A 16,321-nucleotide genomic window follows, 5' to 3' on the forward strand; every position below is an offset into this window, starting at 1 on the left:
ATAGGTTTTATCTGAGCATTTTCTAACTTCCTCTTGTTCTTGTTTAAAACATTCTCAAATTTCTTGTCAATGTCAGCAAACTTTTTTTCTAACATATTTTTAGAAAAATTAAAATTTTTATCTTTTTGAAAATGTCTAGCGATTTCGCTATCTATATTCGAGACAAGCTTTTTGACTCTAAAACTTCTGTCGACCATAAAATCTTACATAGTGTAAACAAGAAAGGTGAATTTGTTCTAAAGTTCTGTTTCTGGGAATATGACAAGAACCATAAAACATTACAAAGAGCAGTCTTAAAATTTGTCAATGACAGACTTGTTGACAGAGATGACGCCGATTGGAAAGATGAAGTCCAACAAAAGTTCTTAGAATGCAAAGAAGGCACATGCGCTGTTCTTGAAGATGAAATAGAAAACAGAATAGAAGAGCTATTAAAGGACAAAGAACTTTTACATAAATATGGTTCTGAGAAATTTGACATAACTCCACCAGAAAAGAAGAAGAAGAGAGAAAAGAAAGAAAAGAAAGTAGAAGAAGAGAAGAAAGAACCAGTTCCAGAGAAGGTGAGATATGACATGTAAAAATAAAATTTTATTTTTAGAACATTTCTGGGTCAATGTCAATGTTCTCTTCCTCTTTAGGAGCAAACACTGGCTTAGACTCTAAAATCTTTTTACCCAATTTACCTTGAACTTCAACTATCTTAGACTCATAATATTCATAGTCGTCTGCTTTCTTTGGTTCATAAGGTATAACAAGTTTGTATGCTTTGCCTTCTTTAAGGTTTGAGAACCTTCTGTCAAAATTTTCTTTGACTGCTAACAAACCTTCTATGTCTAAGTCTTCAAATTTCGCACCATTTTTAGTCACAATAGCAAACTTAACTGGTTCGATGTTCCAAACTTTGCTGAATGAAGACTTTTCAAAATTGTAGAAGTAAACATTCAAATAAGCGAATGGGTCTAGTTCTTCTTTGACTTCTGTCATGTACTTATTTACTGAGATGAATTTCGTCATCTTTTCTATCGGATAAAAAAATATTTTTTTAAAATTTACTCAGAAAAAATTTTCTTTGTATATACGCCATTCTGAACATCTAAAAGATTTTTGACGTTTGCCAAGAATGTTCGTTTAGACGCTGTCATATAACCATACTCTTGACAATACTGTTTATACGAATCGTACAATGACCTTTCATCTAAACACTCAAAGTTAGTCTCATCTATAAACAGTTCATATACACTCTTGTTTGCTTCTAACAATGTTTGTCTTTCTTCGGTATGTGGAATTTGTCTTGGATTGAACTTAGAAATATCTAATGTCATGAAATATGAGAACAAGTGGTTGTAAAAGTCAGATGTCAAAGTTTCTGCTAAGTCGTCAAAATATTCTGTATCTTGCATATGAGAATCTGACGTTCTGACAACTACATATCTTCTGTCAGAACTTTCTAACTTCATCGGAACAGCATTGTTTGAAACCATAATGAAGTTTGCAACATTTTCACAAACTCTTTGGTCTTTATATTTTCTTTCAACAACTCCAACTTTGTCTGTTATAAGACTCTTCAAAGCATCTGAGTTCAAAACTTTTGTTGTATCTATACTTTGAAGTTCGTTACATACTATAAGTTTCATATTCTCTATTGAAGAGTTAAATTTACCGCAGATGTTTTCTAAGTTTGTCATATTCGGATTCGAATAGCCCTCTAACAGTTTGCACAAAATATCTGTAAAGAATGTGTTCTTACCTGTTCCTTGTTTTCCAATTATAATGAGAGCAGTTTCATTTTTAGCACTTGGATGTTGTAAGATGTTTGCAAACCAACATAAGATATACTCATAAACCTTTTCGTTTCCATTGCATATAATTTCTTTGACATGGTCTAACCAAGCTTCTATAATATTTTCTTTCCATTCTACTTGTTCATATTTATATCCAGTGAAGATAGAATAGAAGTTTGGAGAAGGTGTATAAAACTTTATACCACGAACTGAAAAATCTTCTAACTTTGACAATAAGATATCCCAAGCATCTAACATCTTCATGCCAACTTGTACGACTTTTATTTTCTTAAGTTTCTGTCTACATTCTTGTTCTGAAACTATTGTCGCTCTTGGTTTGTTAAAGACAACATCCCATTCTTTCATGACATAACATTCTGGGGCAGAGTCGACATAAATGACTAAACGTTTCAAATTCTCGACTGCTTTGTTATAGTCTCGAAATGGACACATATTTCTGAACGCTTGGAAGTCATAAAAATCTGAAACGTCTATTCTGTACATTTTTTTATAAAAATAAAAAAAAATATTTTTTTTATTCTTGAGCTATTTGTTGTTGCATTTGTTCCATTTGTTGCATTTGTTCCATTTGTTGCATTTGTTGTTCTTGAGCTATTTGTTGTTGAAGTTGTTCTTGTAATACAATACTTTCACCAGTTGCATCTTCCAATTCGAAACTTTCTGCCGTCATTGACAAATACATAGGACATAAAAGTTTTACAGGAACAAAGTTTGCGTCAACTAATGTCAACGTTATACTTGCCAAAGTGTTTGAGTTCACTAAGGTTGAAAATTCTGCATTCGAATGAACAATAGGCAAACCAGCAGAGAAAGTATTGTTTATACGCATAAGTATCTTTTGGTCATAGTAGTTTCTGTCGACATTCGAATAACACTTTGAACCTAAGTTTGAAACAATATATAAAATAGGTGTACTTAATGTCAATGGAATAGACATTCCTTGTATGACACCTTTTCCTGTTATAGGAAACTGTTGGTAGTAAAAACCAGATATAAGTTTTGTATTATAGCTCATATCGTTTATACTAAACTCAGTCGGACATCCAAACATAATGAAACCTGCTCTAGTTGCAGCACATGTTACATCCGTCCTTAAAGTATTAAATAAGTCAACAAAACCTGTTGGTGGTATATCTGAGTAAGTATCTTCAAAGGAGTATTTTTTACCATTCACAACAATAAAATCTTCTGGTGTCAAAAGAGCAAAACAGGCTTTAGTCGTCATTGTGTTTAAAGTTAGTTTACAATATCGTCCTTGAGGACTTTGTAAGTTTGTTGTTATAGAATTATATGACTCAGGGTTTTTAGTCGTAATAGTATAAACCACTATGTCTTCTGCCATTTACTTAGCAAATAAATTTTAATGAAATGTTGTGGTCGTCAAATATTTTTATAACGTCTGGGAAACTATATTTTAAGTTCAACGTTTCACCTCCTTTCATAACGTATATCTTGTCAATGACATTATATGAAACACCACAGCAACTAACGTCGGGTTCTATTTCTTTGATGTTTATATCGTCTGCCTCTGTCAAAAGTTTCAATAGTTCTTTCAAAACTTCATGAGGTGCAATGACATATGAGTTCACTTTTACAGGGTTGTGTTCGACCAAGTTTAACATTATACCCAAAGCTTGACAAATCTTCTCCTGAGTTTTAAGTTTGTCTTTAAGTTGTTGGTAGTCGTTTCGAATATCTGCAACAGAACTTAAGTCTCTGCTAACTTCAGGATATGTTGGTTGTTCTTTTACAGGAACTATTGTTATACCATCTTGTCTTCGTATGGTTTCCCACTTCAACATCTCTTTCTTTGACATTGACAACAACACTTTGACTGTTTGTTTGAGTTGGTGAATTTAACTTCACATCTGCCACCGCCATTAAACTTTTGAAACACTCACGCTTCTATTTTTCGGAAATGACATTTTACTTAGAATAAAAAGATGGACGTATTCGAGTATCTCTTCGAATTGAAGCAGAACAAAGTTTACACACACAAACAATACAAATACATTGACAGAATAGTTCTTTATACAAACAATGGTAAATGTTATAGAATAGCAATATTTGCTGAACCTAAATATTTCCATAAAGCAAAGAAAGTTGGTATAACGAGATGGTGAAGTTCTTGAAGCAGACAAAAATATAACAACAAAACTGACCGATATTTCTAAAGGTAAGTTTATAATACAATATTATATCAAAACTGGCGTACTGTCAATATTTGACGGAGAGAAGTCAGTTCAAGAACAACTTACTGACCTGCTGCCAAAATCTGCTCGATGGAAGCTGTCGTTATACCAATCTGAGGAGCCCCAGCAGGTTTCATCGAACGAATCTTCAAAAGAGCATCTTCCGTGAAAAGTGCTATTGGTTTGTAAAACTTCTTTGCTTTCAATTCATCTGGACCGTCTCTGTCACCAGTATATTGTATTTGAACTGTACCAACAGTTGAAATACCACCCATAAAGTCTTCTGAGTCAGCAAATGGAATGCCAAGCCAAAAGTTTGAACGGTCTCCATTTGTATATTGAGTTTTTTGAGCTCCTGTATGGGTCCATACTTTCACATATGGCATAATAGAACTTTGCATTTCAGGGTTAATGGTTGTTGTGAAGTTGTTGTTAAAGTTCATAGCATCTAATGTCAAGTTGTATGACCTCATATCCTCAACTGTAGAATATTCTTCTCTTGGATAATATTTGCCATCTATGTTTATATGGTATTTAATACCAGGGTTGTAGAAGCAAGAATAGTCATTTATAGTTCGTCTGAACAGTACAAACATAGTATCTGCATGTTTCATTGCAGTTGTTAAGGCAATATCTGTTCTTGCACCTGGGTCAGCACTTTGGTTTCCAACTTCACTGCAAAGTCTTTGACAGATATTTGGTGTATAGGGAACATAAGTGGAACTGCAATATATTTGGCAGCTAAAGCATTTGAAATATCTGGGTCCAACATATAGACTGCAAGTCTGCTTTCTATTCTCTTGCATTCAAATTTTTCGATGTGAACTTAACTGGGTCCCAAGCATCTCCAGCAGCATTGAAAATAATAGTTTACTTCAGTGTTGAGGTTTGAGAACCAAAGTCTAAGTCAACTTTGTTTTTGCAAAAGTCGGCGAATGACATTTTATTTGTTCCCACTACTTCTGTAAGAGTGAATGGGTCTTGTGTTGGTGCAATGACTAAGTTATTTTTGCTTGGAGTAAGTTCGATAGAAATTTTTCCTGCCAGTTTGGCAAGTATCTTAAAAACCTGAAGATGAGGAAAGATGACAAAGGAACTCTAAGTTTCAATTTTACTTTGGTTACTGCATTTCCATCTGAACCAGAAAGGTTAACATAAACTCCTGGAACGTTAGGGTCAAGTCTTCTTATTTTCTCAATAGTTGCATACTGGTCTGTTTGTTCTTAGCTTGTGGTTGTACTGAGTTTCTCAAAGCGAACCATTCATAGTTTGCCCATGTTACTGTTTGAACTAAGTCAGAGTTAGAATATATCTATTTATATCCCATGAAAACTTCTGGAGCATATTGGTATCCGACATAGAAAATTCCATTGCACCTTTCTTGTCAGACAACTTGGAAGAAGGTTTTATTTCAATGTCTTGTTCCACGTATAAGAAAGAGTTGTCAATAGAAATTATATGAAACCTGTCGCAAGCAATATCTACTGTTGTTGAAGAACCTTCACCAAACTCACCTACGTTTCCATAAGAAACAGCAGTTGTATATTCGTAAGTTCCAGGAACTATTTCTGACCTTCTAATGGCATTGTCGCATTCGTTATACCATTCGGAACATTTCCTTCATAGCATCCAAAACTGTTGCGTTATATTCAGCGGCGTACATTTCATATGAGTAAAAATATAGAATAGTTGGATTATATATGTCATAATAGAACCCACGTGGACCAAGCTTTACTTTCTTCCTGACTGAGTTTTTAACTCTTCTTTTTCCTTCATTGCCCTCTGCTTGAAGTTGTTGCATCTTTGCATTATGTTCATCTAGTATGTTGCAAATTTCCCATGTCCTTTTTGCCTTTGGGCTCTGGTCGCCCATCTCAGGTAACCTATATCCTAGAAAGATTTTGTCATAGTTTGTATTTGAGTCTTCGCGTATTGTTTGATGACTCTTTCCTGAGTTTCCGGTTCAAGCTCTTCAAACAGTGCCTGTCCATATGGAATATGCTCGTTTCCAAATATATGTTTTTGTAGCCATTCTGGTTTTCTTTCATGTTACCAACTATATCTTTTGTGAATGGGAAAGCTTTTACCCAATCTTTCAGTCTTGCGTCGTTTATTTCTGTGTTGGTTTATTTTGTCAAGGAACATGTTTTTCAATACTAAATTTCATTTGGTACTGTCCATTTGATTTTCTTAATATTCATCCCTTCTCGGTTCATTGTCTGCAAAGTAAGTTTTTATGACATTTTGTAAACTTTCGTTTGCAAGGTCATGTACAATAGGTTCTCTTCCTTCTCCCTCCCTAACTTTCTTTCTAAACTCTTCGCCAAATATACCATCTCTATGGTTCTGTGTAGTTCTTTGAGATAAATGTTCTAGAACGTCAGGTGTTATATTTCCATCAGCCATGTTCATTTCATACTGGTCCAAAATATCTGCATGTTTCATATCTTTCAATGGCATTAAAGCCGCCTGAAAATACCAGCTATATCTGGTTCACCATTCACTTCCATTGCGTCTACAACGTTCTTGGAATTGTGGTTGTAAGTTTATGAACCACCTATCCGGGTTAGCTTTATGACCCCATCTATGTAGTTCATCGTCTGCAGAAACAAAAGTAGGTTTGTTTCCATCTTGGTTAGGTTCTGAATGAACTTTAAACAATGTTTCATTTCTATATGTTTTCTTGAAATTTAACCTTTTATCTTCACCGAGTTCATCCGAAGATTGAACGTTAAATGCTCGTAAGTAAAAAGGGTTGTTGTATTTGTGTACATTTTCTTTCAGTACTTTCATTCTATGCTGAATTTTCATCTGGTGTTGGAGTCTTTTGTATGTCGGCAAACATTTTTCGATATTCTTCTACTATGTCAGCCGAATCTTTCTTAGACTCTTGGAAAGATTCCATATTCACCTCATGCTCTTGTTGAGGGTCAAGATTTTTCGGCTGTTCCAAATCTTCATCTAGTTCTGTGAAGTTAGTTTCCAAAGGAGTGACTTGTTCGTTTCCTTCAGGCTCTTCTAGCTGTTGTTGCTGAACTATTTCTTCCATGTCTGGTTGTATCTGAACTATTTCTTCCTGTGGAGTTTCTTGTACCTCATCTGCTGGCATTTCATATATTCCGAGACCGTTTTTAACAATTTCCCTATCTACGTCATCCGCATTCATAAGCTTTTGTTCTTTCGTTCCGTCTCTATTTTTTACGCGTTTCATGACGAAAGTTGAATTGTCATTTAGCTCTGACATCAAATATCTCGGAGTAAATTCATCCATGTCATTTGGATGATATGCTATTAAATCATATCCCTTAGCGAGCTTGTATTTTCCAGGTTTGAGATTATATCCGTTTTGGTGCTGAGCCATAAAGCTAAATAGGTTCGGGTCAGTATTTCCATCCTTGAACTTTCCAATAGCTTCTTTATATCTGTCACTAAAGTCAACAGTATCTGGGAAACCACACTCTTCTTTAAGCATTTTTAAGAATTCTTGGTTTCCTTGTTCTCTACTTCTTTTATGTCCTTGCTCTGTTTGTGGTTGTTGTTGTGCAGGGTTTTGAACTGTTGGTTGCTGTGCTGGTTGTTGTGTTGGTTGTTGTGCTGGTTGTTGTGTTGGTTGTTGTTGTTGTTGTGCTGGATTTTGAACTGTTGGTTGTTGTGTTGGTTTTGGTGCATGCCTGTGTCTGTGTCCATGTGACGATGTAAATGTCATAGGTAGTCCTGGTGCAGGTGCTTCTCTTGGAGGGTTTGGTGGTATATAAGTTCCACCAGCTGGCACATATGTTCCATCTGCAGCGTAATGTCCTACCTGACTTTTCGTTCTTAAGAAAGCATTTACTAGGTCTGTTTTGGTCTGTTGTAACTCTTTTTCTTGACTTTTCACAACAGTTGCTCTAACGGCGTCATAGGCACTTTGAACTGCCTGTCTCGTTGCTGCATCTGTTATTTTCGTCATATTTTGTGCTACTTCTCTTAACTCTTTGTCGAAACCTTCAGACTTCAGTTTCTTTCCAGATGAGAAGTCGTTCACTTGTTTCACCTTACTATGAAGAGCTTCGAAGGCGTTCTTAAAGTCAGCATTCGTTAAAGCTTCATTTGAACTGTCTTCATCCGCTTGTATTTTTGTCCTTATTGACCCTATAAGCTGGGCTGCTTTAGCGTTGGCTTGGGCATCTAACCAGTCATTGTTAGCTTTTATATACTCTGCGCTTTTCATTGCCTTTTGCATGGCTGCGTCGTTATTTTTACTTTCTTGTGCTAAGTTTTCATACTGTACGGTTTGGTTTTGCAACTGTAAAAGTTTTTCTGCCTTTACATTTGCTTCAACTTCTTTTTTATACTCATCGCTATCCATATATGTCTTCAGGGCTTTTTGTTTTATCTCTTCATCTTTCAGTATTTTATATTGAGTAGTATGGTTTTTCAAATTTATGACATCTTGTTCCATTTTTGCTACTTCTGCTGCTTTTTCTGACACTTTTTTCGCATATTGCTCTGTACTTAGTTCTTTCAGTTGTTCTTCTTTCTTCTTTTTCTCTACGTTTAACTCATTGAGTTTCTTTGTGTGTCTGTCATATTCTAGTTTCTTTTCGTTTTCACTTATTTGTTTCTGTATGTCTATGTTTGACTTTTTGACATCTGTTATTTGATTTTTGAGTGAACTCAAATTCATTTGACTTTGAGGGTTATAAGCTGTTCCGTCTGCAGCTCCACCATAGCCTGCCATTTTCGCTAAAAGTGCCGCTCTTAAACCTCCACTCTGTGCACCAAAAACTCGGTTTAAAAGCATAGGATTGCTTGACATTTGTTGCAACATAGTGGGGTCATTCAGCATTTGTTGTTGCAACTGTTGTTGTGGTGTCAGTTTTACTATTGGATGTTTCAATGCTCTCTTCCTCTTACGTATATTCTTACGTAGCTTACGTGGCATTTTAAGTGAAGTTAAAAAGCGGTTTTTGACAGATGTTTATATGACACTTTCTCCAGTTTATAGGACCTCTCTCATATTCTATCTTGTCATGATTTCATCGTAAATGTTTTGTCAAGACTTCTTCGTAAATGTTTTGTCAAGACTTCATCGTAATGAGTGTAAAGGACCAAAAAATAATGTTTATGTTAGAATGTTAGATCTAACATGTTTTCTAACATGTTTTCTAACATGGTCTAAAACTCTTGAATTTTCATGATTTCATCGTATATGTTTTGTCGAAACTTCTTCGTATATGTTTTTGTCAAGGTTTCATCGTACATGTTTTGTCAAGGTTTCATCGTAAATGTTTTGTCATGACTTCTTCGTAAATGTTTTGTCAAAACTTTCTTGTCTATGTTTTGTCAAGACTTTCTTGTCTATGTTTTGTCAAACTTCATCGTAAAGACTTTGTTGAGACTTTGTCAAACTTCATCGTAAATGTTTTGTCAAGACTTTCTTGTCTATGTTTTGTCAAGACTTTCTTGTCTATGTTTTGTCAAGACTTCATCGTACATGTTTTGTCAAGACTTCTTCGTAAATGTTTTGTCAAGACTTCTTCGTCAATGTTTTGTTGAGATTTCTTCGTCAATGAGTGTAAAGGACCAAAAAATAATGTTTATGTTAGAATGTTAGATCTAACATGTTTTCTAACATGTTTTCTAACATGGTCTAAAACTCTTGAATTTTCATGATTTCATCGTATATGTTTTTGTCGAAACTTCTTCTTCGTACATGTTTGTCAAGACTTCTTCGTAAATGTTTTGTCAAAACTTTCTTGTCTATGTTTTGTCAAACTTCATCGTAAAGACTTTGTTGAGACTTTGTCAAACTTCATCGTAAATGTTTTGTCAAGACTTTCTTGTCTATGTTTTGTCAAGACTTTCTTGTCTAATTTCTCATGAACTTTCTTGTCTATGTTTTGTCAAAACTTTATTGTCTATGTTTTGTCAAAACTTTATTGTCTATGTTTTGTCGAAACATTTACGATGAAATCATGAAAATTCATGAAAATTCAAGAGTTTTAGACCATGTTAGAAAACATGTTAGAAAACATGTTAGATCTAACATTCTAACATAAACATTATTTTTTGGTCCTTTACACTCATTACGATGAAGTCTTGACAAAACATTTACGAAGAAGTCTTGACAAAACATTTACGATGAAATCATGACAAAACATTTACGAAGAAGTTTCGACAAAACATTTACGAAGAAGTTTCGACAAAACATTTACGATGAAATCATGACAAAACATTTACGAAGAAGTTTCGACAAAACATTTACGAAGAAGTTTCGACAAAACATTTACGAAGAAGTCTTGACAAAACATTTACGAAGAAGTCTTGACAAAACATTTACGAAGAAGTCTTGACAAAACATTTACGATGAAATCATGAGTTTTCTACGATGTTAGAAAACATGTTAGAAAACGTGTTAGATCTAACATTCTAACATAAATTATATTTTTGGGTCATTTACGCTCATTACGATGAAATCATGACAAAACATTTACGATGAAATCATGACAAAAAAGTCAACGGCTGGTCGGCTGGGGTTCGGTCCTCCTCTTGGGTCTTGGGAAAAATTCTTAGGGCTAGAAGGCACGAAGTGCCTGGAAGCCCCACTACCTTTTTTTTTTTTTTTTTTTTTTTTTTTTTTTTTTTTTTTTTTTTTACCGTATATTATTTTTTAAGCTATCTTATTTTTTGAACTTTTATTCAAATCTTTGGTCGCAAGAAGAATTGCATGATAAATAAAAACATTTAATCAAAGTCAATTTTATTTTTCATATTCAAATGGACTGAGTGTTAACATTTAACATTTTTTGCTAATTGTCGTCAAAAATTAGGCGTAAAGCAACAATTAATATTTCATATGGTTTTATGATAGATAAGCATTATATTCCCACTCATTATATTCGTAAATTTTGAGGTTTATCCTTCGCTTTTAAGATCATTGAATTTGATTTTTATATAAAATAGTTATATATTAGAAAATAATATGAGTTTATGTGATATTATTTTTCAGAAGATTTTGTGTTCTTCTTCAAAATTTTATTTTTTTATTAAAAAGAATCTTTACAAAATATACATTTACTTTAATTAATATTTAAAAACGTGCTCTATCAAAAGTTCCAAAAATTCAATATTTTAGCTTTTCTGAGGTGTCACTTTTGATGAATTTCTGTTTACAACATCAGCAATACAAATTGATTTTACCATCAAAAATACTTGATCCACATTGATGTTTTTTTTTGTGTAATCGAAATTTCTTTTTTTTTCAATGAGATAGGTTTGTTGTTATAATAAATATACTATAGCCAATGCTATAAGACATTGCTATAAGAAATTTCCTCTTACACTCTTTAATTGATGAGATAGAAACAATTATCTCAGAAAATTTAGAGGATATGATTTCCATTCATAAACACTTATCACTCTAAAATGAGTCAATTCATTTGTTACTATATCCTTATCAATTTTGAGTAATTTCATTCAATATATTTCATACAGACATGACTTTTATTAGATCCAAATCACTAACAACTGTAAATATAATCAATGCCATAAATACAAGAATGGATTTTTTACTATCAAAATCAAGAATTTGTGTTAGATGATCCAATAGAGATTAACTCCTAGTTGATCATTAGGGACACGCATTTGCATATATGTTATGTCCCAAATTCGAAGTATTATGGAAAAGGGTTTAAATTTGAAAAACAATACCCAATATTATAGAGCTATCTCATGGATGATTCAAATGAGCAAGTAATATATAACTTTTTATTTTAATATAACAAAAAAATCTTTATACAAAAATTATATTTTTTTTTATTTACTTTCAGGGAAAGGTTGTCTCCTTGAAGTATGGAACTTCCTACTCAAATCATTGAGGAAGAGATGAATACATTTAACATCAAAGCTTGCCGAATACAGTTCTTGTTGTTTGTATTGAGTTGCAAGCAGAAGTTTGATGGTTTTGTTGCCTCGAGGATCAATATATAACAAATCATTCTCTTTTTCATCAAATAAACTAAAGAATAATGGAATTTTGAATAAATATGGAATTGATTCTCCAAAATAAACAGGTTTGCAAGCGAAGAATGGCTTTTTGGCAATTTCTAAATGTTCCTTCGACAAAAATTGCATCAAAGTAGCGAAATATCCTTTGTATCCGTTCATATGACATATGTCAAATCCAAAAACAGCGATTTCGTCCGAAATCTGGTTCTTATTGTAAAAAGAAAGCGTTAAAACATCTAACATATAGGACATCGACATGTGGCCCATAGTTAAATAAGCGGCAATCATGTAATAATCTAAATTATGATTTATATCTGCGGCACATGTAATTAATCTGACAATGGGCTCTTGCAATGACTTGAAGTTTATGCTGACATGATTGTATCTCGGATATTCCTCTCTGATTTTGTCTAAAATATTTGAATATGGAAAAACGAATAAAAGATTATTTGGTGTAGGAATTTCGAATGCAATAAGTATGTAATCAACAAAACTCTTGACAAATTCTGTCCGCGATATCGGAAAATTCAAGAAAAATGTAAATTCTCTTAAATCATTAGTTAATTCTAATAAACGACGATGTATGTTATCTACATCTGGGTTCCTTGTAGCAATTAAGTTGCAAAATACCTCGTATTCGTTCAAAGAACGATATAAACCACCTATTAATCTGCCTGCACTATCTAAAGGAGGAAGTACGGGAATATCTACATAGTCTTTCTGAACTTCTTCGTTTGGTGGAATATTTTCAAATTCAATTGCTTCTGTTTTTGTATATTCTAAAATTAATCTTAATTCATCATCAATAAATGGCAATAAATTCTTATCTATGTTTTCTTCGATGAATTTTAATGAATTCTGCACTTGAAGTTGTAATTCACAAAGTGAAAGATTAACTAAAATGTAATGAGCATAAAGTAGATTTTCTTGAGTTGTTTCTTTCGCTTGAATAGCTAATGTAGCACAACTTTCGAGTTTTTCTGGGCTTAATACGCCTAAAGCCCCTTCAATATTTAATTTAAATTTGAAAATGTATCGAAACACTACTTCAAAAGTTTCATCTTCTAAGGCACGAGCTGATTTAAGCTTGAAGAACATATCTGTTGTCGGATCTAAGTCCGTATTTAGTACTTCTTCAATATCAGGCTGAAAAATCGTCATGAAAATATGATGTTTCAGAATGACTTTTAAGAAGTATACAACCAACTATTCATATGTGTTAACTTCATAGTCGATGAAATAGAGATATTAATTATGTTCAAATATATTTCAAACTCACAGAGCAATTTTCTATCCCAATACTATTATATGACAAGCAAGAATATCTAAATCTTATGAGATGCAGAAGATGGTCGAGTATAAAATTAAAGTTGCTGGAGAATTCATTGTTAAAGAATAGGATATGATTTATCTGCGATAGCGAGTTTTTACGATCAATAAATAATGAAACAGGTTTTTATTAGTAAAGTAAAAAGATGATAATATTCAAAATTAACATACAAATATTAATATTCTTATATATGAGAAATACTATTATGGAGTAGATGATATATGCATTGCGTTGAAGACCGGCATAAGCATTTCAATATCTTCTTCATCAATCATCTGATAGCGTAAAGCAAGCTGCGAATAATGTCCAAAGACCGTATTGATAACCGGTTCTATGCCATTTTCTTTAATAGAAGAGAAATGACAGACATAAAGATGAGCATAAATTCTTATCGTCCTTCTGTATATTGCTCGCAATACGTCGTAAGCATCAGCGGATAATTCTAATCCATCTTTCCTAGGGAAGAGAGCTGTATTGGCTAAGTTGCGTCTAGCCCATTTTGTTAATTGTAAAAGATATTCCGGAGCTGAAAGTTGTACTGGATCTTGGATGCTCTCATCTTCCCAAAAGAAGTTGTAGTGAGGACCAGCGTTAAATAAAGGACATGTTTCTGTTGTGCAAAACAAAGAACAGCATTGGTATAATTTATCTGTCTTGTCTAGGAATTCCATTACGTTGATGATGAGCCAGTCGCTAACTGTAACACCATCTGGTGGTTGTAATAAAGGTTCAAAATCTTGAATAATCGAAGCTCCTGTAACCTTTTTGATTTGATTATATTTACGCGTTAAAATAGTCTGATCTTTTGAAACGAGTAACGTTTCAGGGTGAGATTGATGAGATTTCCTAATTTTTTTCGGAGGCATTTCTTTTTTTTTTCCTGATACAGGCGGATGTTCTCAATTTTTCAATGTGCCTGAAAAATGTAACATCGATTTTTCGGGGTTCGAAACTTGGAACCGATTCATCGAGGGAAATATTAGCATGTTATCAGGGAAAATCAATACAAATAAAAGAATAAATTTTTATTCTGGAGTAATATAAACAGGATTTGCCGTAGCTTTCTTTTCTGGAGGTATAAGGAGTGGTTTGTCATCATCGATATTATGCATTTTGATTTGAGCCGCACCTAATAAGTATGGAAGAGCAATATGAACATTTCCGTAAGTAATTCCCGCAAGATTTGTTGCAAGGGCCTTCTCAGCGGCTTGCATGCCAAAGTCAATCAGTTTATCTGCGACTTCGTTCATACCAGTTCCGGATGCAAGTAAATCGTAAAGACTCTTATCGATTTCTTCGTCAATAAAGTCTAAGGACTGGGCAGGAACTGTCTGGCTTGGATCGTTAGCTACCAAATCTGCGTAATAATTAACTGGTTTGTTCATTTCTTCTTCAAACATCGATCTCGAGAAGAATCTTGTATGAATAACGAGCTCAGGGATAGGCTGGATCATCTTGTAAAGTCCGTCGTCAAGACCAGGAAGAATTGACGACAAATCAAAGTGGAATTGTTTAGGTTTGAGGCCACTCTTACCTACAGTTGGGAGGTCTTGGGTTGTTATCTCGTTTTCTGGTTGGAAATCAAGATCTCTTGAGATAAGATTTGATTCAACGTTATGACGAGGAGAAGTTGGGACCTTCGTGGGACTGGAGCGTTGCATCTTAGAAGCCTTTTGACTTTCAAGTAAAATATCCTTATTAATTTCATCTTGAATTGCTTCATCAAATTTAGTTTCATCCCACGTTTGATCTCTTTGAATATCGAGTGGATCTTCAAGATCCCAGCGAGGATAGGCCATTCTCATTGCACTTCTGAATGGTTTACGTACTTCTTTGGCAACAACAGGAACAGCTGCTGCAATTGGGGTTTGGAGAACAGCCATTAATGATGCCTGAGAGACAATAATATTAATATCGTTGATTGGATTCAATATCATTGTATCTTGTGAGAATCTTTCAAGTGGTTGAGTAATATCTGATAAAGATGGAACAATTGGATCGGCTTCAATATGAGATACAACATCATCAATAATTAAATTAGTACGGTATTCTATATCTGCTGGAGATGGGCGTAAGTTTTCGTATGTATCGACATTTTTAATTGAATTTACCATCTGAGGAGCAATAAGATTTAATGATGGAGCAAATGATAGTCTAGACATGAACCTGATACTTGCATCGTCAACAGCTTCTTCAACTATTGGAACTGAAGGAGGAGATGAATAAATTCGAATTGGTTCAAAGAATTTTTGCGTAGTTTCTTCAAATACTTTTGTTGCTGCCTTAAATCTTAAAACACTAGCAAGTTTTTGAACTGCAGCTGTTGTAAAAACATCAAGTTTTTCATTTTTTTTATTTTGATATGATGCAGATTCTCGAAGCAATACTCTTTTTCGAGCATACAACATCATAGAATACCAATTTGCACGAGCCATCGCACGTTGCTTTTTCCGCTGTTTATTAATAACTTCTTTCTTTGCGATAATCTTTTGATGAAGCTCTGTATTCTTTTCTCTAAGATTTTGAACCATATCTCCTATATCGAGAGGGGCAGGCTCAGATGAGGATCCATTCATTTTTCTTTCGCTAATTTATTGAGAGCCTAACGGAATTCGATTTTTTTTTGGGTGCTTAGGGAATAGATGTCTTCTTTATGATAATTTAAATAGTGTTTATATGTAGAATAAATTTTCATGGTTTATTCATCCATCCAAGCGAATTTCAATTTAATTTTTCAAATCATGATAAAATATCTTGATCAAACCAATTGAATGCGATATAAAATACTGAAATTAAGACAATAATGCTCATACTATTCTTAGAATTTTCCCTTATATCTATTGTGCAAGAAAAGGGAGTAAATTTACTTATAATATTATTTAAAAATGAATTTCAAGAGCTCGCTGGTTTATACTCTGGCAAGTATGGATCCAAAACCATGTTTATATTTTTTTATGATTTTTTTTGTATAATAGACATGTGAAAGTCTAATATTTAAGTATACA

The 16,321-nt window shown here is 33.5% G+C and overlaps 7 protein-coding genes and 2 pseudogenes across 9 annotated transcripts, besides 3 other annotated features; 1 reads left to right on the forward strand and 8 right to left on the reverse strand.

Moving 5' to 3' along the window:
* Positions 1-8,971: part of a mobile genetic element that runs on past the window's edge.
* Positions 132-581, forward strand: TVAGG3_0341190 (uncharacterized protein; the record flags this gene model as incomplete). The annotated part of the gene is made up of 1 exon (XM_051230762.1): positions 132-581. The coding sequence occupies one exon, from the start codon at positions 132-134 to the stop codon at positions 579-581; it is 450 nt and encodes a 149-aa protein (XP_051100492.1).
* TVAGG3_0341200 (protein of unknown function, DUF4108 family) lies at positions 598-1,017 on the reverse strand (the record flags this gene model as incomplete). Its single annotated transcript, XM_051230763.1, has 1 exon — positions 598-1,017. The coding sequence occupies one exon, from the start codon at positions 1,015-1,017 to the stop codon at positions 598-600; it is 420 nt and encodes a 139-aa protein (XP_051100493.1).
* TVAGG3_0341210 lies at positions 1,053-1,843 on the reverse strand (annotated as a pseudogene). The gene has a single exon. A coding segment is annotated over exon 1 (791 nt).
* On the reverse strand, positions 2,356-3,147 carry TVAGG3_0341220 (uncharacterized protein; the record flags this gene model as incomplete). The annotated part of the gene is made up of 1 exon (XM_051230764.1): positions 2,356-3,147. A coding segment is annotated over one exon (792 nt), but the record flags the coding sequence as incomplete, so codon positions are not given.
* TVAGG3_0341230 lies at positions 6,608-7,469 on the reverse strand (annotated as a pseudogene). Its single transcript has one exon. A coding segment is annotated over exon 1 (862 nt).
* Positions 8,591-8,921, reverse strand: TVAGG3_0341240 (protein of unknown function, DUF4106 family; the record flags this gene model as incomplete). Its single annotated transcript, XM_051230765.1, has 1 exon — positions 8,591-8,921. A coding segment is annotated over one exon (331 nt), but the record flags the coding sequence as incomplete, so codon positions are not given.
* A 2,147-nt stretch (positions 8,972-11,118) lies between the features above and the next one.
* Positions 11,119-11,156: a mobile genetic element.
* Positions 11,119-11,156: a terminal%2Cinverted (terminal inverted repeat of Banshee-A3 transposon ID:TVAGG3_0341250).
* Positions 11,157-11,709: 553 nt separating this feature from the next.
* On the reverse strand, positions 11,710-13,216 carry TVAGG3_0341260 (uncharacterized protein; the record flags this gene model as incomplete). The annotated part of the gene is made up of 1 exon (XM_001581291.1): positions 11,795-13,147. The coding sequence occupies one exon, from the start codon at positions 13,145-13,147 to the stop codon at positions 11,795-11,797; it is 1,353 nt and encodes a 450-aa protein (XP_001581341.1).
* A 184-nt stretch (positions 13,217-13,400) lies between these two features.
* Positions 13,401-14,242, reverse strand: TVAGG3_0341270 (hippo signaling; the record flags this gene model as incomplete). The annotated part of the gene is made up of 1 exon (XM_001581290.1): positions 13,520-14,182. The coding sequence occupies one exon, from the start codon at positions 14,180-14,182 to the stop codon at positions 13,520-13,522; it is 663 nt and encodes a 220-aa protein (XP_001581340.1).
* Positions 14,243-14,341: 99 nt separating this feature from the next.
* TVAGG3_0341280 (uncharacterized protein) lies at positions 14,342-15,898 on the reverse strand (the record flags this gene model as incomplete). The annotated part of the gene is made up of 1 exon (XM_001581289.1): positions 14,342-15,892. The coding sequence occupies one exon, from the start codon at positions 15,890-15,892 to the stop codon at positions 14,342-14,344; it is 1,551 nt and encodes a 516-aa protein (XP_001581339.1).
* Between the last annotated feature and the right edge of the window lie 423 nt (positions 15,899-16,321).

Source organism: Trichomonas vaginalis, chromosome V, assembly GCF_026262505.1.
Source record: "Trichomonas vaginalis G3 chromosome V, whole genome shotgun sequence".
NCBI lineage: Eukaryota > Parabasalia > Trichomonadida > Trichomonadidae > Trichomonas > Trichomonas vaginalis.